The sequence below is a fragment of the Heterodontus francisci genome, chromosome 27 (assembly GCF_036365525.1).
Source record: "Heterodontus francisci isolate sHetFra1 chromosome 27, sHetFra1.hap1, whole genome shotgun sequence".
NCBI classification, from domain to species: Eukaryota; Metazoa; Chordata; class Chondrichthyes; order Heterodontiformes; family Heterodontidae; genus Heterodontus; species Heterodontus francisci.
In genome coordinates, this window is record NC_090397.1 from 29,010,365 (window position 1) to 29,033,258 (window position 22,894).

Below are 22,894 nucleotides of genomic sequence, written 5' to 3' on the forward strand. Positions count from 1 at the left end.
TTTTGGTAATTTGTATTTATCATGATGAACAATGTCAGTGCTGTGGCAGTGGCAGCCATTGTCAGCATCCAGCACATCAAGGTTCAGGTTAAAATTCCAAGCATCCTGCCCCAAAAGTGGGCCTTTATAAGGAGAACGTCAGATGCTGCATTGCTGGAATTTTAAAAATTTCCTCACCATCCTATGACCTTGTGCTGAGTTTCCAGCCCCATATCCTCTCCATCACAAAGATTTTTACTACTTCTGTAACATCATGCACCTCCACTTTTACCTCAGCCTATCTGCTACTGAAACCCTTTTACCTATGTCTTTGTCACCTCCAGACTTTCCAATACTGTGCTATCCGGTCTCCCACCCTTCACCTTCCGTAAACTTCAGCTCATCAAAATCTCTACTTTCTGTATCCTAACGCGCATCAGGTATTGTCAATCCATATCCTCACTGACCTACATTAGTTCCCAGTCAGTCAGTGACTGAAATTTAAAATTCTAATCCTACTGATTAAATCCCTTCATGGCTTCCCCTTCTTCCCTATCTCCTTAACCTCCTCTCGCTGTACAAACCACACCTCCTCCACACCCTGGCTAGAGAAATAGAAGCAGTTCAGTAGCGGACTAATTGTAGCATGGAGTAAACTCCCTGACATAGAACCTGCTCCATATTAGTCAATCTTCATTGATCCTATGGCCTTTCCTGAAGTGTGCTACTTAGCAGGAAAATAAAGCATTAATAGTGACCTGTGACGGGTTTGATGGGGCTCATTCAATCCAAATGCATGTCTGATATCTTTTGGAACAACATATCAATATAATACAGTTTCTACCAGGTACCACCAGAGGGAGAAGGGTTATGAATGATACTGATGAAAAATAAATAGCAGAAAATGCTTTGAGAAGTGAGGAAAACCAAAGAACTACAGTAGAAAAAGGAGTGAAAATGAAAGCAAATCATAACAATATTGACTGCAAGTAATTCAACTCTTCGCCTCATCTCCAGTGCTAATTTTGCAAAGCGTATCAGCAAATAGATGTAGTTTCTACCTATGTTCATTTATCATGTCTCCCTGTCGGTTAACAGTTAACCGTTAGGAAATAAATGTCTTCAGGAACTGACTTGCACATCTTTCAACTCCAGTGGATTGGTATGCAGTTCTGTAGGAAATTTACCGACCTTTTCTGATGAAAGGTCATCGACCTGAAAGATTAACTCTGTTTCGCTCTCCACAGATGCTGCAAGGCCTGCTGAGGATTTCTAGCGTTTTGTTTTTATTGTAAAATTTCAATTTGGATCCTTGAATGAAACATATTTTTATTATGTTTAGAGATAGCCATCTGACTGATTCCTTCTGCCATCAATGAGGCAATTTACTGATGAACCAATTTTTGTCCCTAACACCATATAAGCATGCCATTAAATTTAGATACGCTGATGCTAAAAATGAAAGAAATGTCAGAAGTACAAGTTGAACCAGAAACAAAAGTGTGTTTTGAGTGTTCCAGCAAGTGACTAGTACTTAATTTTGTTGTATCAGTATGCTGCATAAAGAGAATATCTATTGTCTTGTGATTTTCTCCCCAGTTCAAACTATACTTTGTGAAGGAGGTGTACCACAACGCCCTGTTGTGTATGTTGATCGCCCAGAGCTTGTGCGAACCATTCGAAATGTACTACATAAACTGGAAATGGATCCTGGGTGGATCACAATATATGGGATGGCAGGTTGTGGAAAGTCAGTATTAGCAGCTGAAGCTTTAAGGAATCACAGAGTTTTAACTGGTAAGTGTCGTTGCTTAGAAATGTCATACTTTTTGAGCTGCATTTTGTGCAGGAGGCGAGGCTCTCAGTGATGGGCCGAAAAGGCAGGGTATCCCTGCCTCTGCATTTTCTCAGCCCCCTGAAGCGATCCTCAGGTCGTCTTGTGTCAAAATTTTAGGAGGCGGTATCCCCGCCCCTTTAAAGACTTCAAAGGGATGGGGATCCTGCCTCCGAGAGCTGCCGGCCAATCAGAGGACTGGCAGCTCAAAAGTATTGGCAGCGCTACTGGGTGTGGTGGTCACTGCTGGTATTGCAGAGGCCTCGGACCCAGGCCCAGCGGTGGAACCCTGGACAAGAGGTAGGCGAAGGGGGTCACCGGGGCCAGCCCAGAAGGCCCTGGTGAGGAGGGCCTAGGGGGTGATTTTGCTGTCCGGTGGGGGGGGGGGGGGGCGGTGAATTGGTTCCTGGTGGGGGTCCTTCTTGGGCCACAGCACAAATTGCCCACGAAGGAGGGACTCCCTCTGCACCCCGGGCCCCACCCCCCAAGCCCACAGGGAGGGCACCTCGTTTTACAAGGCGTCCTCCCCTCACATGGAGCCCCTGCTGCTAGTAAGATCCCAGCGGTGGTGGGAAGAGGCCCCTAATTGGATGTTAAAAGGCCACATAAGGGCCTCAATTGACCTCTGGGTGGGAAGTCCGTTCTCAGCCTATCCCGCCCCTGGGACGATCGTGGATGACAGGGAGGTGACAGGCCCTCTGCCCTGCCACCTGTCTCAATACTCTATGCCCCCCCCCCCCCCCCCCACTCTCCGATTCCATCTCAGCAGCAGGGCTGGGGGTGCATAACGTCCAGTCCTGTACGTATTGCTGCCTCCCTTTCAAAAAGACTTTCATCTACATCATGCCTTTCACTACCACAGGACGTCCCAAAGGGTTTATAACCAATGATGTACTTTTGAAGTGTAGTCACTGTTGGAAAGTAGGAAGTGCGGCAGCTAATTTGTGCACAGCAAGATCCCACAGACAGCAATGTGATAATGACCAGATAATCTGTTCTTGTGATGTTGATTGGAGGATCAACATTGACCAGGACACCAGAGTGACCTCCCCTGTTCTTCTTCCAACTAATGCCATGGGATCCTTTGCGTTCACCTGAGAGGGCCGACAGGGCTGTAGTTTAATATCTCATCTGAAGGATGGCAGCTCTGACAGTGCAGCACTCCACCGATACAGCACTGGAGTGTCCACCTAGATTTTTGTGCTCAAGTCCTGGGCAGTGACTTGAACCCACAACCTTCTGACTCAGAGGCAGAAGTGCTGTCAACTGAGCCATGGCTGGCACCTAATTTACCTAACATCTGACTTTAGGCATATCCTTTATTATTGTGCATGATGTTTCCCTTTTGTCTCAATATGATTCTGACCCTCTCCTGGTCTCATTTGCTATGGGATGTAGGAAATGTCAAATCATTGAAACCTAACCTACAGGCGAAGTTGTGTGGTAAAACACTGAGTTCTTGTATGCAAGTGTTAACTGCTTGATAGTTGCGTTCCAACTCATTAATAATGTACTGTTGTCATTAGACTGATTTTAGTGTATTGCTCCCAATATACAAATTTATTTGTATAGCCCAATGCACTTTAACATGTGATGCTTTTAATTCATCGCCTTAAATTGCTTCCACTGCTGCCACAAGTAATTTACTTGTAGCCGCCACCATTTAACCCTCATGTTGTTTGACTCAAAATGGGCTGGTTTTCAACCAAATTCTGGAAGAACAGAATTTGTAATTGTACTGATGAGACAAAGATTTTACACATCCACTGTTACACTTATCTGAAATCCTAGTGCCAAAACATCTACAGAGTGGCTGCACGCAAAAAAACCACACTTATTTCACAGTCTCAACACTGGATCATCCCAAATTAAAATGCATTGACCGTTCTGATATTAATGCTATTTGACAGCCCAGTTTGGGACAACAGTTAAAAAGCATTCAAAACGTTCCCTGCAGGAAAGTTTAATTAAGAATGCATTGCTGCATAAGGCAAATGACTAATGCTTTCTGTGTCAGGGCAACTCAGTTCATTTCTTTTGATCATGATGCCAAGCAGACGAGTGAAACAATTTTCATAGAGTTGCAGGCTTTTCAAGAGTGCTTTGTTGCACTCGTGGCAATATGAGTCCCGAATGTGCACTCTCAAAATTTAATTAACCAAAAGGGATTTTGCTTATTCAACATCCAACTCGTTTACAACTGCCGATACACCTTCGTTCTTGATAATGCCAAGTATTCAGAAGCTACCATGAGTCCTTTATGTTACACTGTCTAGTGTGCCTGTGCCTTTCAAAATCAAAGGCAAGTGACAGGATTGCTACTCGATGACAAAGGTTAGCCAGCACTCCCTGTCTCCTGACACAGTGGAGTACTACAGGGCATCTTATGTTCACTCATGTATCAGGATTGAACAAGGAAGAGAAATTCAAGGGTCTTGATAGGTCAGGTGGATTGCTGCAGTATGGTCTTCACACTCTCTTCCCCTTTTTTTCTCTCTGCAACGAGGCCTGCGCCTTGACATCCCTGAGGCGGAAGGAGAGGCAGAAGGTGAAATCCTTGAGGCAGAGAATTGGGGACATGAAGAGGATGTAGCAGCACCACAGGCAGCAGCAGTTATAGAGCTGTGAAAAAACTTATTCATCGCACTTTCAGTCATGTGTTCACATTCCACTTAGCACTCACTGACATGTCCATTATGCAATCTCTGGTTATTCTCTCAAGTTGCTCCTCTCATATTTACAAGTACCAGTTACTGAAAGAAATAAAGCCAAAAAAAATTCACAATTACAGTGCACGTTTATTGTGTACTGATGCGAAACATACAGATTAGCAGCATCCAACACATGGCGTGGCAGTGCTCTGCCCAAGGACAGGTCCTCTGTTCTTTTTTCTCGACACAGGAGAGATGAGCATGACCAGGGAAGAGAGTATATAAGGTAATTTCCTGTTACCTTCCTCAGACCGGAATGGGAATTGAACCTATGCTGTTGACGATGTTCTGAACTACACGCTAGCCATTTAGCCAACTAAGCTACCTGGTGTCCCTACTCAGGTTCTGGTACATAATCTTTAAAAAGAAAATCCACTAAACTTCACTGCCGTGGTTACCCCTGGTGACATTTCTTTCTCTTCTTTCTGAACTGTAATTTGGCAGAATGTTTTCCTGGAGGAGTCCACTGGGTAGCAGTTGGGAAACAGGATCGTGCAGGCATTCTTGTTAAACTGCAGAATCTGTGCAGCCGACTTACCCAGGAATCCCAGACTTACCCTAGTCCACCTCTTAATATTGAAGAAGCCAGGGACCGACTCCGTTTCTTGATGGCACGTAAATACCCCAGGTAAGCAAGGTGGAAGTATCTGTTTAATGTGAGGACATGAATTGGAATCTGATGTATTTTGTTCCAAGCAACCTAGTGTATATCACTATTAAGTACAGATAGCTGAAGGGAACAGGATAGCTATATTTCAACCAGTCTTTATACAGTAATCTATTCATTTGTATTTACTTAATTTAAATTGATCTGATTTGAATTATCAGCACAATTCCCATGGTTATTTAGTTTGTTTACATCAAATTATTGGATAATGTGCATTTGCCTAGCGTAAAAATAGACTTCAGATTACAATGCATAGATTGAATTGGGGAAGAAAGGAGTTGGCTGGTGCAATGGCTTTGCTCAGGTTCCTTCAGCTCTGGGATCTGGGTTTGAAGCTGGTTGACAGTAGTGGGATGAAAGCCGCTTACCTGCTTAATGAGTCATAAATGTTATGAGTTTGGGTAGTCACAACCTAGCTCCTGGTCCATAGTACAGAAATACTTAGAATCCACTAGTCCGTTTGAATGAGGCTCTATTGTGGAAAGTGAGTTTGATATATGGTGTATTTTCTGGGCTCAGGTGGCATGAGTCTGCATCTTGTCTAATATGGAACAGCTTGATGTTGGTTGTTGGTATTAAATGTAAACAGTGCAGAAGCGTTCCTCAGTACTGATGTACTTCACAATACTTCACCAAAATGGTTAGAACTGAAAATGAAATGTGTGTATTACGGCTATAAATTTTCAGTGAAGGACCAGTATAAAAACATTGTGTTCAGTCATCCCAGTGTTTGCCAAATGCATTTCTCAGGAAAAAAAGGATCTGGCATCAATAGATAAAACACCAAAGTTGGTGTGAGAGGATGCAGTGCAACTCACCTACATAGTTGTTGCTAGAAGACAATGCATGTCTAGAAAGTTGCATTTGTTAAATCTTTTTACACATTTTAATTAATAATTGTCACAGCTTAAAGCATTTAATTGGGTATGAAGCATTTTGCACACCCTGAAGTTTTTTTTAATCCAATTTAGATCACTTTTGGTTCTGGATGATGTTTGGGACAGCTGGGTGCTAAAATGTTTTGATGTTCAAAGTCGTGTTCTAATCACCAGCAGAGATAAGAGCATCACTGAAGTAGTTACAGGTAATGAGGTTTTATTCCTAACATAATTGTTATTTCACAGATCCCGTTTGGCTCTTTCAAACTGATTTAAGTTTTAAGAAACAAAGTTGTAAAACATTTGTGTATTTGATTGACGTATGACTCAAGCTATTAAAGATGCTTTACACATTTAAACAATGAGAGTTTTGAAGTTGTTTATGGCCAACAGATTCTGGACCTGTAGATGAGTTTGAGAGAATAGAGAGGCTTTTAATAGTCCTACTGACCTCCAAAGGAGTTGTCTGGAAGGCTGGCAGTAAGGCATAAGCAGAATACATGGCAGTGTTCCCTGATAACTGCATTTCCTCCGGCATGCACTATGAGTGTTGATGTTTGTATTTCTTCTCATTCTTGTTTTGTTAGCTGGCAGCAAAAGCTTTTTGTATATTCTACCAAAATAGAAATTTTGGCTCAGAGGGGGCTGATATGTTTGAGGACGAGGGGAATGTTATGCAGACATCAAGTTTTACAGGGTTTATTTGTTGCAGAAATTGAGGCATTTAGCTGGAGCCTTGCCATCGTCGACTGGCCATCTTGTGTGATGTGGAACTTGACCATTTAGTCAAAGACTTGATCCCGTTCTTGTGTGTTATCTTGTATTTACTTGCAGGAAATGTTTCCCTATTGAGATGGATGAAAATGAACTGGAAAAGGCCTCCCTTCAGACTGGGTGGGGTGTGGATTGGAATCGAACATGAGGCTTCATGCTTAGTCATGTTTTTTTGGGGGGGGTGGCTGGAGTTGGGGGTGTGGTCAGGAACAGTGGGCAGTATTTAAGGAATTATTTGGCATGATACAAAGCCGGTACAAATCCCTAAAAGGCAAAGGCTCCAATAAATAGTTAAGCAACCATGGTCAACAAATGTGATTAGAGACAGAATCAGGCTAATGCAAGGCAAAGAGGAAATCCAGCAGACTATGAAAAAACAACAATGAGATACAAAAATAAGCAATGCGAAAAGGGAATTAGAAAAAAAACCTTTCAAGCCAACAGCAAAATTTCTGTAAATATATTAAGAGAAAGCTTGGTGAAGAAGAATGTGGATTCATTAAAGACGGGTGCAGGCAAGATAATGGATGATAAGAAAATGGCAGACTTGTTATTATGAGTACATTTTTACAGTGCAAGAAGAGGACAAAGTGCCATCAGTACAAGGGAATCTAAAAATAAGTCAAAAGGAGGAATTTAATGAATTTAATATGTTTTTAAAAAGGTAATGGAGAAAATAATAGCATTTAAGGTACAATAATCTTCAGGACCTGATGGTTTCCACCCCAGGGTATTAAGAGAAATAGGTGAGGAAATTGCAGGTGCATTAGTCATAATTTTCCAAAGCTGTCTAGATTCAGCAATTGTGTCTTTGGATTGAAAGATTACAGATGTAACTTTTATTTAAGAAGAGATGGAGGTCAAAGGCAGATAACTACACCCTGCCAGTTTAATGTCAATTCTGGGGGAGTTACTGAAATCTGTCGTTAGAGACAGTGACTGAACACTTGGTCAATTATCAGCTGAGCAAAGAGAGTCAGCAAGGATCTGTGAAGGGTAAATTATGTCTGATGAATCTCAGTGAATTTTCTGAGGGGATCAGCATTGTGGATAGGGGAGTGCTGTCATAAGACATTTGATTAGGTACTGCATAGGGGATGATCAAAAATGAAATTGCAAGAAATTGGAGTCAATCATGTGACATGGATTGGTAATTGGTTGGCAGGTCATGATAACGGGATCATTCCCTGATTGGTGGGATTGTGGGGAAGTGTAGTCATCCACTTTGGATCTGAGGAAGACAAATTGGAATATTTTCTCAATGGCAAGAGAGTAAGAACTGGGCAGGAGTTAATGGATTCAGGTGTCTGTGTACACAAATACTAAAAATTATTGTACAGATCCAATACGTAACCCAAAAAAAAACAAGGACCCAGAATTTGCTATAACTGGTCAGTGAATGGCACTCACTGTTAGTTAGACTTGCCCTTACCTGTTTAATCTCCATGATATTTGCACTGCAAGTTGCTGGAAGTGTGAGACAGATACCACAAGGCAGCTGCACTGGCATCTGGGGCCGGAGTCAATAGGGCAAGCAACTGTTTATCTCAACCAGTCAAATTAAAGGATTGTTAAATGAACAGCACAAGGATGAAGAAGGAAATATAAATTAGATTGGGTGAATTTAATGTCAAATCAGATACAGAAAGAGAAATGGAGAAAAAGGCAAAGAAAAAGTAGTCATTTTATTTTTTTTAAATCTTCAACAAGTAACCTGAAGGAATGAGACTTCTGTCATAATTTTCAGTGCCAGAGAGTTTGACGGGCAGTAATTAACACTTTTCACACCTTTAAAAGGGCAGTTCGACTGAAATGGACATGCCTTAACTTTCTGTGTTGTGTTTAGTTTGTATCTACTGTGCGAATATGGCAACTTCATGTCATCCAGTGCATTACAACGTGAAGCAGAAGCTGAGATGCTGTTTTTACGAAGCTAACGGCAGATCTCGGACAGAAACTTTTGGATTTTTGCGTTTAACTGCACAACTGCCCTCAACTGCTGTCCAATTTGGGCATGAATAGCATTGAGCACTTTTAGGCTCATGGTTATTTTGACAGCAGATGCTGAGTTATTATCTCATGGCGTGGTCAGAACTCATCTGAAGTATTGCATTCAGTTTTGGGTGCCAAACCTAAAGATATTGGAATGACCTCCTGTTCCCAACCCTTTGTCTGTGTTTACAAAGTTATAGCTCTCTTCAAGGGTGCCTGTGTTTCCTTGTAGAAATGTGAAAGGGATGCATGTGGGAGAGGTAAAAGATAAATCAAAGACTTACTGAATGATACCAGAACTGCAAAGTTATACCTAATAGGAAAGATTGAACAGGATGGCGCTTTTTCTCTAGAAGATAGAAGGTTGAGGGGAGACCTGATAGAGGCCTTTAAGATTATGAAAGGGTTTGATAAGGTAGAGGTCGATAAAATGTTTCCACTTGTGGGTGAGACCAGAACTAAGGACCATAAGTGGTTAGAATAGGGAACTCGGTGCTACAAGGTGTAGTTTAGAGATACAGCACTGAAACAGGCCCTTCGGCCCACCGAGTCTGTGCCAACCATCAACCACCCATTTATACTAATCCTACACTAATCCCATATTCCTACCACATCCCCACCTGTCCCTATATTTCCCTACCACCTACCTATACTAGGGGCAATTTATAATGGCCAATTTACCTACCAACCTGCAAGTCTTTTGGCTGTGGGAGGAAACCGGAGCACCCAGAGAAAACCCACGCAGACACAGGGAGAACTTGCAAACTCCACACAGGCAGTACCCAGAAAGTGTTGAAAGAGGTGGCTGTAGAGATAGTAGATGCATTGGTGGTCATCTTTCAAAATTCTATAGACTCTGGAATGGTCCCAGCAGATTAGAAAGTAGCAAATGTAACCTCACTGTTCAAGAAAGGACCAAGAGAGAAAACAGGGAACTACAGACCTGTTAGTCTAACATCAGTGGTAGGAAAATGGTAGAATCAAAATAAAAGATGCAAAAATAGGACAATTAGAAAATAATGGTCGGGTTGGGTAGAGTCAACATGGATTTATGAAAGGGAAATCATGTTTATATAATATAGTTGCACTTAAGGGGAAGCTAAATAAGCACATGAGGGAGAAAGAATATACTGAACAACTGAGCAATCTCTGGAGTAGAGAATTCCAAAGATTCACAAACCTCTCAGTGGAGAAATTTCTCCTCAATCCTAAATGTTGACCCATTATCCCGAGACTATGACTCCTAGTTCTAGACTCTCCAGCCAGGAGAAACAGCTTCTCAAGCTTTCAGTTTTGTACGCATCAATGAGAGCACTTCTCCTTCTAAACTCTAGAGAAAATAAGCTTGTTCTACTTATTTTGCTTCCTGAGTTTGGGACTCCAGAGAGATGAAGATTGGCTGGCAAAGTGCTATCAGACTATTTATCAGACATCTGGTCTTGAATGAGTCACAATTTCCTGCAGTTAAATATGGCAAAGACCAAAGCCATGTTACAACTGAGGTGGGAGCATTGAACTGTCACTTCAGTCCCACCACTCCACAAGTTGCAGCATGTTATTAAAATTTTCACACCCAACTGGAAAACAGCCAAATTAAACACTCTAATAACCCCCAGAATAAAACAGACCAAACCATGTATCTTTAGATAACAACAAATTAACTATTTATTAAAACTAAATCTTAAACACTACTAAAATAAAATTATGTTCAAAGACCTTACAACTTATTTTAACCTAACGTCCCCATTCTCTCTCTCACTCAAAACTCAACGGTTAACTGTTTTTTAAAAGAATGATGTTTTAAAAATTATCTGTTTCTTAAGAATAACTAAATAACTGGGTTATAAGTCTTTGTGGGTTACATTCCCAATGGGTGAGGTATCCTAGTGTGAAAAAAAAAAATCAAATGCCACTCTAAGTCTCCTTGCGGATTCGATGGAACAGTCGTTTAGTAGATAGGCGTTCAAAGTACTTCGCTGCAGCAGGCGTCAAACAGTTCTTAAAACAAGGAGTATAGCAATGGGTCCACTCAGATTTTAAAACCAACAGTGTCTCAGTCGAAACTTTACTGCGAATTCCAGAAAACACTATCAGTCAAGAGAGATTCAATCTTGAAGCAAAGACTTCTTGGATTGGAAGTAAAGAAAAGTCACTTTGCTACCTCCAGCAACACAAATGGTCTCTTCAAAGGGTTTTTCTCTCCTTAGGCAAGTAACATGACCTGTAGCTCATTGCAGAATTTCTGCTGAGAGAAATAGACATCTCCTTCCTCCAATAAGCATGCTTCACTGGTATCTCTCAAAACTGGTTTTAGCTGGTTTTTACACAATCAAATTGAAATATTATACCATGTGACCTCCTCACGTTCCTGCTGTTGCCTAGGTAACAGGTGCAGCTGGCACACTCTGCCTCTTAGTTTTTAAAGGTGCATTGTTTTTAAACAGTCTTAAAGGCATACTGTTTTAATCAGAGGAGAAAATAAATACAGTTCCATGACACTATGCAAGCTCCATAATCATAATCAGGCTAATTTTTCAAAATGCTTAGAACGAAAACAGTGAAAGATTATTTCCACTGGTTAGTGAATTGGTAGCAAGGTGAAAAGATTCAGGATTCTGTCACGAGTGAAGCGAAAAGTTTGAAAAATAAATGACAGGAATATTAGAATATAGAATGCTGTACCATTTGTGACTGTTGAGGTAGGGACTGTAATGATTAGAAGGTAAAAGTATTTAAAAATGGATAATATAAAAAGATACTGTGAAATAATAGGAAAATGGGATTAGAGTTGAAAACTTCAGCTGAAGAGCTAGCACAAGCACAATAAGGAAAATGGTTCTTGTGTTGTGATTTCTATGATTCTAAAAGGGCTTCATGGAGCACTGGAGGATTACTCTACAGATAGAGCTGTGCCTGAGGATGAATTATCACCTTCAGAGGAGAAAATTAGAAAATAAATGGAGAAAGACCACTCTAATGATGCCAGGGATTGAGTGAGATTCTTAGTTATCATTGGAACTGTTGAATCACCTGGGTAGTTATCAAATAATGCCAGTAATTAGTTTCACTAATTAGATAAGTACAACCTGCAGAAAAATGCGCATTAAACTTTTTTAATGTTTTGCAGGTAATAACTTTCCCATACCTGTAGAAAGTGGTCTGAGCAATGACAAGGCACTAGAAATACTAGCACGTTTCGTTAATTCGGAGGTGTCCATTCTGCCAGAACAAGCACACAGCATAGTACAGGAATGCAAAGGTAAGTCTATTGGATTGCAGACATGGATAAAACATCCCAGATTGCTTTAAAGATGAGAAACAACCAAACAGATTGGAAGTGTGTGGAGAAATGATTGAAACTATGGCCAAAAAGACAGGTTGCACCTGGGACTTACTGAATGGCCAAAAGTGAACAGTTACTTGCATTGCTGTGCTGGATTCCATTATTTTGACATGCTGCTGCAGTATTTATTCTTGCCACTGAATGGCAGTACAATAAATAGGAATTTGAGCATTGAAGTACACTGTATTAGTAGAGCTGAACCTGATTCTAGCCACTTGTAATGTTGTAGAATTGTAATATGCTTACTTTCTGCATAGTAGTTACGTATCTGGAATTTAGTAGAATACATAGAACAATTTGTAAGCTATGATAGGAATACTTAAGGGTTTAGATGATTTAGATCATTCATGAGGGGGTGACATATTTTTGTAGTATATGCCTACCTAATTGCAGCTTTTAATATGTACATATGCCATTCGTGCTCTCATTTTAATTTTAGCTAATGAATTTGCCAGTGGCAGGTACGATGGATTAGCTCTGAGATTGAAGTGATGTAACTTAAACTGCACAATTTGAACTCTTGCATCATTGCATTTTGCAGGGGAATATAATTTAGTGAATTTTCATAACATATGCATTTACCATTCAGGGACAGGATTAATCTCCACTTGGAGAGGCAGGGATTAATCAAGAATAGTCAGCATGGCTTTGTCAGGGGGAGATCATGTCTAACAAAATTTTTCGAGGAGGCGACTTATGTGTAACTGAGCGTAAAGCTGTTGATGTAGACTACATAGAGTTCAGTAAACTTTTGATATGGTCCCACATGGGAGATTGGTTAAGAAGATAAGAGCCCATGGGATCCAGGGCAATTTGGCAAATTGGGTCCAAAATTGGCTTAGTGGCAGGAGGAAGAGGGTGATGGTCGAGGGTTGTTTTTGCGATTGGAAGCCTGTAACCCCAGTGGTGTACTGCAGAGATTGGTGCTGGTACCCTTGCTGTTTGTAGTGTATATTAATGATTTAGATGTGATCAGTAAGTTCGCAGATAACATGAAAATTGGTGGTGTCATACATAGTGAGGAGGAAAGCCTTAGATTACAGGACGATATAGATGGGCTGGTGAGATGGGTAGAGCAGTGGCAAATGGAATTTAATCCTGAGAGGTGTGAGGTGATGCATTTTGGGTGGACTAACAGGCAAGGGAATATACAATGGATGGTAGGACCCTAGGGGCGGCACAGTGGCGCAGTGGTTAGCACCGCAGCCTCACAGCTCCAGGGACCTGGGTTTGATTCTGGGTACTGCCTGTGCGGAGTTTGCAAGTTCTCCCTGTGACCGTGTGGGTTTTCGCCGGGTGCTCCGGTTTCCTTCCACCGCCAAAGACTTGCAGGTGATAGGTAAATTGGCTGTTGTAAATTGCCCCTAGTGTAGGTAGGTGGTAGGGAATATGGGATTACTGTAGGGTTAGTATAAATGGGTGGTTGTTGGTCGGCACAGACTCGGTGGGCCGAAGGGCCTGTTTCAGTGCTGTATCTCTAAATAAAAAATAAATAAAAATAAGTACAGAGGTACCATGGTGTACTTGTGCATAGATCACTGAAGGCAGCAGCAGAGGTAGATAAGGTGGTTAGGAAGGCATATGGGATACTTGCCTTTATTGGCCGAGGCATAGAATATAAGAGCAGGGAGGTTGTGTTAGAGCTGTATAAAAATGCGAATTCGGCCACAGCTGGAGTACTGTGTACAGTTCTGGCAACCGCACTATAGGGAGGATGTAATTGCACTGGAGAGGGTGCAGAGGAGTTTCACCAGGATGTTGCCTGGGCTGGAGCATTTCCGCTATGAAGACAGACTGGATAGGCTAGGGTTGTTTTCCTTAGAGCAGTGAAGGGGGACCTGTTTGAGGTATACAAAATTGAGGGGGGTAGATAGGAAGAAACTTGTTTCCTTAGCGGAGATGTTAATAACCAGGGGGCATAGATTTAAGGTAAGGGGCAGGAGGTTTAGAGGGAATTTGAGGAAAAAATTTTTCACCCAGAGGGTGCTTGGAATCTGGAACACACTGCCTGAAGGGGTGGTAGAGGCAGGAACCTTCACAACATTTAAGAAGTATTTAGATGAGCACTTGAAATGTTATAGCATACAAGGCTACAGGCCAAGTGCTGGAAAATGGGATCAGAATAGATAGGTGCATGATGGCCGTCATGGACACGATGGGCTGAAGGGCCTGTTTCTGTGCTGTATAACTCTATGACCGTAATACTTCAGATGTCATACTTTGGCTGATGCCAATTTCTGCATCATGCTTAAACAACAACAGTCATTTGCAATGTATAGAAAAAGCTCCACAGGGAAGCACATTACAAGAGCCACCAAGTATGCTGGCTCTTGGTTTACCTTTAAAGTTAGGGTTCATCCTGAAAAATTAACTTTTGATTGAACTCACCCAGTATTTACATAACATTAGACTTGTTTGCCCTAAGAGGACACATACCTATATTTATGCAGCACAAGAATACATTCTGTTTTACATGGTATAATTTTCCTATCCTTACAAAATAGCGTACCCTTTAACTTATTTTGTGCATCTACAATGGAAATGAGTTTGAAATATTATAACAATGGTATGTGTAATGTGCACTTCTTGAATATTGTACCTACATTTCTGGGTCATATTTAACTAAAGAAGCAAATGAACTTCTCAGAAATGCACACTACCGGAACTGAGTGGCTGCAGCTTCTTAATTGACCTCATTATGAATTTAAGAGCAATTGGAGTTTGTGGCCTTAAAGGACACAATCCTTTATGTCAGTGGCAGAATAATATATTACATTTTACATGCTAAAATGGTCCTGCCCTTATGAAACAGTGCATTTAATGTCCTAACTGTGACTAACATTGACCAGATTTTCTAGTTCTATAAAACTATAGTTCCTGCAGAAATTTCCTGTCTGTCACATTTCGGAGTATTAAACTCATTTATGCATCTTAAATTTCAAATGAAGTATAAAGAAAGGTAATCATTAAACATAAAAGCATAAATGTCAGTAATATGAGTGATCTTCGCAAATGTACTTTTTATTTAAAAGAGAAATAAAGTTAGGGTTGTGCTGTCTGAAAAGCTGTTATAGTCTGACCTAACTTACTGTTTACGTAATAGTATTTAAGCAGTAGAATATTTAACTCATACACACATGCTCCAATTCACCATGGGCAAAGCCGCAGGAGTTCCATTCGAGCGTATGTATGCGCATCTACCATAGTCAATTAAAGGTTTTGATTATTGCATGCGCTTTCTGTACACTACTTCTGTCGTGAATTTTAACATTGTTCATTCATGCTTATCTGTCACCCTAGATGTCGCTATCCCCCTGCCACTTCCTTTTCTCACACGTTCAATCACTTCCGATCTCTCTTTTGACAGCTTAACTTATTTCTTATTTGTTCTACATTACAACGGTGACTACACTTCAAAAGTATTTAATTGGCTGTAAAGCACTTTGAAATGTCCAGTCATCATGAAAAGCGCTATATAACTGCAAGTTTTACTTTTTATTCTTCCCAGGTGACCAACTCCCTCTTGTCTTCCTACATCCGACTTCCAAATCCACTAAAAAGTGATATTTTTGTTTGTGACTTTTTCCTTCAATAACTTAAAATTTTCTAATGCCCCAAACAAGGTTTCCATCAAAATAAAAATGTAACTAATAGATTTCATAATATAATTAGTATTTATCCCATGAATTGTCATTTTTCTCTTTTAATACCTTCATTAAAGCTTTTATTTCAAGGCCTCACCTTCTCCCAAAATGGACTGAATAACTTTGCACAAAGCTGCAACTCTGTTACCGGAAGGTACATTCCCCAGTCTGAGTTTCTAAGGATGTATCATCTAGTTAGTCCAACTACTTGAATACATGTCTTCAGCAACATCCGCTTGCTTGTTTTAAAAAATAATTTGAAGAAAGACTAATTGGCAAATTTCAAAACGTTTGTTAAGACCAATATTGTTGTAAAATGATTTTATCCGCGCTGTCACCGAGGCCTTTTTCCACATCTGTAACATTCCCTGACTCTGCACTACCTCAGCTCATCTGCTGAAACCCTCATCCATGCCTTTGTTTCCTATAGACTTTACTATTGCAATGCATTCCTGGCTGGCCTCACACATTCTACCCTCTGTAAACTTGAGGTCATCCACAGCTCTGCTGCCCATGTCCTTCCTTGCACTAAGTCTCATTCACCCATCAGCCCTGTGCTTGCTGATCTACTTTGGCTCCTGGTCAAGCAAAGTCTCGATTTTAAAATTCTCACCCTTGTTTACAAGTCCCTCCACAGCCTTGCCCCTCATTATTTCTGTAATTTCATCCAGCTCCATAACCCTCTGAGATATCTGCGCTCCTGCAGTTCCAGTCTTTTGAACTTCGTTGATTTTAATTGTTCCGCCATTAGTCGTCATGTGAGCTCCCAAAGCCCTAAGCTCTGAAATTCCCTTCCTAAATTTCTCTGCCTCTCTACCTCTCTTTCCTCCTGTAAGACGTTCTTTGAAACAAGCTTTCGGCCATCTGTCCCAATATTGCTGTATGTGTCTCAGTGTCAGATTTTATTATGCTCCTGTTATGCTAAATAAATAAAAATTGTTTTTAAGAAAAAAACTCAATGTAGAGTATGTTTCTGGGGCAAAGAAAACCATTTCAAACATGACAAACTATACTGAATACGTATCTGTTAGAGCTTGTGTTTATGTTCAAATTATCAGCCATTTATTATTCTCATTGGAACAGCCAAATTTTGTGTGTATTCATAACCACATTTCAGTTCATACAGTTTCGATAATGAATTGAATGCAAACTGGATGATGAATTTGAGTGTTTTCAACAAAAGGTTTAAATAGAAGCTATTCAGTTTTGCTTTTGAAAGTTTGCCATGCTGAGATACTGGTGGAAGGGACTGAGGAAAAAATTTATTTTATCACATTTTGAGATATTTTGTCGAAGCTTTTCATCTTGCTCTCATCAGGACACTTTGAAAGAATACCAATATAAGGGGAAGCAACAGATTTATACCGTATGAGAAGAGAGTGCTGATTGGTTGGCAATTGGACTCTGATTGGTAGAGGCATTGCCATGGAGTATGCACCAGTTTATGGTGACTGACAGTTAACTGCCAAGCTTTGTTTGAAATTTAAACCAGGCAGCTTGACTCTGGTCAAGGCATTGTTCTGAGGAATGAACCAGCTGTCGCTTATTTTGTTTAGTTGACACAGGCACAATGTGCGTACGTGTTCTTTCTGTCCGCAAAGAACAGAACCCTGTGAAGAACCCTCTGTATTAATATATGTAGCTTCTAGTTCGCGCAAATGCGCCACATAGTGAGTCCAACAATTTTAAATTGGTTGTCAGCATAATTCATGGCACACTGAGGATTTTTTAGCAAATGTTGTCCAATCGCAGAATCACATATAATGTTGGACACTGTATTTTGAGTTTTGCAAGCATGGGATGGTTGGGTACAGCCTGTACCTTGCCCGTTGCGAACAGCGGAAGGGACATGTTGTTTGATACGAACTGTCAGTCTGGGCCGTATGTCCTATATACCTAGCATCATGTTGTGTGGTGCCTGGAAGGCCCCTGTAGCATAAAGTTGAGGGTAGCGGTGACTTTCACTCAATAGGGATGGTTGATTTGTTCTTTTATGGACCACGTTGCACATCTAAGGTACTGTTTTGTTTGTGAAAAGAAAGAACTTGATTTATATTGCACCTTTCACTATCTCAGTACAGCCAATGAGATACTTTTGAAGTGCAGTCATTGTTATAATATAGAAAATGCAACAGCCAATTTTGGGCAGCACAATTCCACAAACAGAAATGAAATAAATGATAAGATCATCCTTGTTTTACTTGTTTTAATGATAACAGAAGGATAAATATTGGCAGGACACTGGGAGTACTTTTCTGCTGTTCTTTGAATAGTGACATGCAATCTTTGACATCTGTTTGAGAAGGCAGGTCTTGGTTTTATGTTTCATCTGAATGATAGCACCTCTGACAGTGCAGCACTCCCTTATCACAGCACTGAGCTTCCTTATCCACTGCTCCCTTGCCATGCCCAGGCAGCTGACTATGTTGAGATATGTCTACCTGGTGCATTTAAGGTTAGTCATATGCCTCCTATGCCCTGTGTGCCCTCTTTTCTACCTGTTCCACTGCAATATACTAACCCATAGTCATTGTCTATGCTTTTGGGAAAGAAACCCCTCTCTTCACTTCTGTCATGGTTCTGATATTTGAAAATTTCCCCCTTTACTTTACAAATGTACATGCTTGAAGTGAAATACTTTTTGATGAGGTGCTACACAAGTTCATTCGTCATCTGAATAAGTTAATTGACCTTTGTGTCTCTATTGTTAGGCAGTTTTATTCCTTTCTGAGGGCTAGCTATGCCACAACAGTAATTAAATCACCTTTTAGCAATTTGCTTTAACGTTCCACCATCTTCTCCTATTTCTACCTTTCCAAGATTAGCAAACGCTGGAATATCAGCCTTTAGATTCTTTCTTTTGGAAGTGAAGGTAGCCATTTTTCTATTAGGCAGATTCTTGTGGAACAAGTTTTGATCTTTGTTTCCCACAGTTGCACTCCTGGAAACACTTCAGTATCACAGGAAATTTCCTGCTGCAAATAATTTTACGCTTGCTCATACTTCACTTCCTTTAAATGGAAACTCTTCCGGGCGAATTGTAAATGTACTTTGTTAATAACATGAAATCATGGAGCTAAATTTGATATATTATTCATATTTACTTGTTTCAATCATTGGACTTCTGTCAATTCCAGTAAATTGTGTGCTCCTTGAATCGGCTGGTTTTAAAGTTGGGATACGTTTTTGAAATCCTGATCCCGAAAATTCTTCTTTAAATGTAATCAAATGTCAGGAATCATTTTCACACTGTAATGTTTTACTGAATTCCTTAGAAATTAATAAAAACATGGTGCAATTATATAAAATTTTTCAAACAGTCTTAAAGAGGGGGATCTGGTTGTTATATGCCTTTAGCAAAAATCAAATTATTACCAAGAATTATGGTTCACATTCTTTTCTCTCTCCCAATTTTTTCTTGTCTCCTTTCCCTGTTCCTGAAGCATTGATTCTTTGCTGGGTTATGGTTCCAGGGTTATCGAGAGTTAAGATTCAACAGTAAGGTTCGATTATGGCAGATGCTTTCAGTAAAAATATAAACTGAGTGCTGATCAAACTGGGAGATAGTGGCAAGCTAAAGTTGCGGAGTCCAACTACATGAAGGATTTGAATTAGAAAACACAGGTGATTTGGTTGGTCCACTGAATTAGTGATGGTAGATGCTTTTTTTGTAGGTTTGGAGAGGGCAACCTGCACGTACCACTCTTTTATACATTTCAGTCTGATGCCATTCTCTCCTGGGCGCAACTGTGTAATGCAGACATCTAATGGTTGTCTATTAAAAATCTTCCTGTTAAAATGCAGGCCTTCTCTCAGTATATTAGTTTTTAATGTCTTTGTAATTTAAATGATTGCCTTCCTTGGCATGGCAAGGGTTATTGGTTGAGGCCCAAGTTTGCAGATGGCACCTTATTGAGGATGAGGTAGGGCAGAGCAATTTTCAACCAACAGGGATCCAGCAATCCAAAATCAAAATGATCTGGATGGGTTGGGAAGGTAGGCTAATGAATGAAAGAAGTTTACTTTAAATGATAAGATTAGGGAAGGAAATAAACAATGAAAATATATGGAAAATGGCTTTAGATTACAGTACCCAGCATAGAGTGACCTTGGGTATTAGCAGATAGCTCACTACAGACAGCAGTGTGGCGTTTGGCAAAGTAAGGAAATCAAACTAGATCTTAGGATCTGTAATCAGAGTTTAGAGCATTAATCTCAAGACTTGCTAATGATTCTGTATAACACACTGATACAGCCACACCTGGGCTACTTTGCATTTCTGACAGCTGAAGCACAGCAAGGATATACAGCCAATGGTTATAGTTTAGAGAAGGTTAACTAAATGGCTACCTCGTATATGAGGAGAGGTTGAAGAACTGAAGATTTTTCGGTCTGGAGAAGTGAAGGGTCAGGGTGCATATTCATACTTTCAGGGTTCTTGAGGATGTGGGCCAACTAAATTCTGATTTGTTCGAGATTACTGCAATAGAACCCGGGCTCAAGCTGAGAAGAGAGGTGAACAGACAGTTGGAGGTTTAATTATTTTACGCTCAGGATATTGAACTTGTGGAATGGACCACCTGGTGAGGCTGATAGTGTGGAAAAACTTAAGGGAGGAATGGATGGGTATTTGAGGGAATGGGTAATTGAGAGGTAGTAGTTTTAGAAACTGGTCACATGGATTGCATAGTTTTTTTTTTCATTTTGTACTTTCCTATGTTTTTGACTTTTCAGCAGATTTGATGCCCCTTATTTGCTGAGTCAGATTGTGGGTCTCTGCACAGACCACAGATTTAACAAAGACTTGCTTTTATATAGTGCCTTTCACAATGACCAGATGTCTCAAAGTGCTTTATGGCCAACCAAGTACTTTTTGAAGTGTAGTCACTGTTGTGATGTAGGAAACATAGCGGCCAATTTGTGCGCAGCAAGCTCCCACAAACAGCAATGTGATGAGGGCCAGATCATTTTTTTAGGCTGTGTTTGCTGACAATGCAACCACTAGGTGGCGCAGTACTTACACTTGCACAAATGCAGGCTCTTCAACTGGAACATCAGTGTCTGTGAGTTCAGGCAGCTGCCAGGATTAAAGATGGCGCTGCTCAATTTGTCACAGGAAATGCTTATGGCTAGATCGTTCTAACAAAGTAACCTTACATTAAGTTGGATGGAAGCCCAGTAATATGCTACTGTGTAGTTATAGGATACTAACTGTAATCCTCACATCCATTTAATATTCCAGTAAGTCTATTAAATACAAAAGGAATTTTATGATTGAAATTTCCATTGGAAGATAATGAATTGGCATCCAATCAATGGAAGAGAAAAAATGTGCTGCCAATTCGTTATGTGATTTGTTTATATGACTGACCAGGGCTGATTTCGCCCGAACGCAGCTACTAGCACTCAACCCACTGGCGGCTTTCCCCCCTCGGCAACTCGCTTTCTCCCCCTCCTCCCTACTGGCTGCTTCCCCCGCCTCAGCCGCTCGCTCCAGACCTCGCTGCTCCCCCCCCACTCCCCTGGCCGATTGTTCCCCGCTCACCACCCCGCTGTCTGGCTGCTCGCTCCCCGCACTCCCGCCACCCCAGACACTAGCTCTAGGCAGTGATGCTTCCCTCCTCTCGGCCACTTGCTCCCACGTTTCATTAGTCACCAGACGCTGTCTGAAGAAAGAAGGGGTGACGCAGGAGCGAGTGGCCGAGTGGAGGGAAGGGCGCAGCCTAGAGCTAGCGGCTGGAGGTTTTTTTTTTTACTCATTCATGGGATGTAGGCGTCACTGGCCAGGCCAGCATTTATTGCCCCATCGCTAATTGCCCTTGAGAAGGTGGTGGTGAGCTGCCTTCTCGAACCACTGCAGTCCATTTGGGGTAGGTACACCCACAGTGCTGTTGGGGAGTTCCAGGATTTTGACGCAGCGACAGTGAAGGAACGGCGATATAGTTCCAAGTCAGGATGGTGTGTGACTTGGAGGGGAACTTGCAGGTGGTGGTGTTCCCATGTATTTGCTGCCCCTGTCCTTCTAGTTGGTAGAGGTTGCTGGTTTGGAAGGTGCTGTCTAAGGAGCCTTGGTGCGCGGGGAAAGGGGGAGCGAGCAGCCGATGAGTGGGGTGGCGCTAAGCAATCTGCCAGGGCAGTGGGGTCTGGTGCGAGCAGCTGAGGTGAGGAAGCATCAAGGCCTGGACCGAGGGGGGAGATCTCTAGCCCCACAGTCTCCCATTCAGCTGCTTCCTCCAGCCGAGTGGGGGACTGGATACCCGATGACGCTTTGTCGCGCATTCGCGAAGATGGACCTGATGCGGATATAAGATGACGTTGGTGCTGCGCGATGACATCATCCTGTGCGTGCGCCACGAAGTCCTGGCAAGATATCGCTGCGCATGTGCGCAGCTTGGCGCACTCCGACGTCAGTGGGCCAGTGCGTTGTCAGGAATCACTTTGTTGTTTTTAATGTTGACAGAGGGATAAATATTGGCCAGGACATCGGGGATAACTCCCCTGCTCTTCTCCAAAATAGCACCATGGGATTTTTTACGTGCACCTGAGAGGGCAGACAAGTTTACATCTCATCTGAAAGACGACATCTCCGACAGTGCAGCACTCCCCCAGTACTGCACTAGAGTGTCAGCATTGATTTTTGACATTGCAGTCCATAGGTCATTTACAACCTGTAGTCAGAACAGCCCAAATCGTGCTGTAGATCAGTGTTTGTTTCTTCTAACCACCAATTTGTACCCATTTGTTAAAGGAAGCTCACGCTCTTTCTGTTCAATGGAGTTGCTGTTCACAGTCTTGTAAACGCAGGGAATGGCTCTCTATTGAAGTGCGGAACAGGCTCGAGGTGCTGATAGACCTACTCCTGTTCCTATGTTCTATATTTATTTGACTGAAGCTGGCAATCTTGATCTGATGACACTTTTGTCAACATGCATTTCTTTGAGTCGATGATGCCAATGGTTCTTTGAACATTGGGGTGTTGTTATGCTCCAGTTAGGGACCATTAACTTTTTAAAAGAGAAAGTCGAATTCCCAGTTATTTCTGAAAGAATTACACCACAAGATTTCACGTTTT

At 41.4% G+C, this 22,894-nt stretch overlaps 1 protein-coding gene across 11 annotated transcripts in view; it reads left to right on the forward strand.

Annotated features, from left to right (window-relative positions):
• The window catches only part of apaf1 (apoptotic peptidase activating factor 1), a 334,569-nt gene that overhangs the window by 16,914 nt on the left and 294,761 nt on the right, over positions 1-22,894 (forward strand). For all 11 annotated transcript variants that reach the window (XR_010977648.1, XM_068059047.1, XM_068059048.1 and 8 more), the window contains exons 4-7: positions 1,579-1,776; positions 4,969-5,152; positions 6,163-6,275; positions 11,963-12,094. Coding sequence is in view for 10 of the 11 variants with exons in the window: in XM_068059047.1 (XP_067915148.1) it covers positions 1,579-1,776; positions 4,969-5,152; positions 6,163-6,275; positions 11,963-12,094 (627 nt within the window). In the remaining variant the exon portion in view is untranslated. The remainder of the gene's footprint in view (positions 1-1,578; positions 1,777-4,968; positions 5,153-6,162; positions 6,276-11,962; positions 12,095-22,894) is intronic.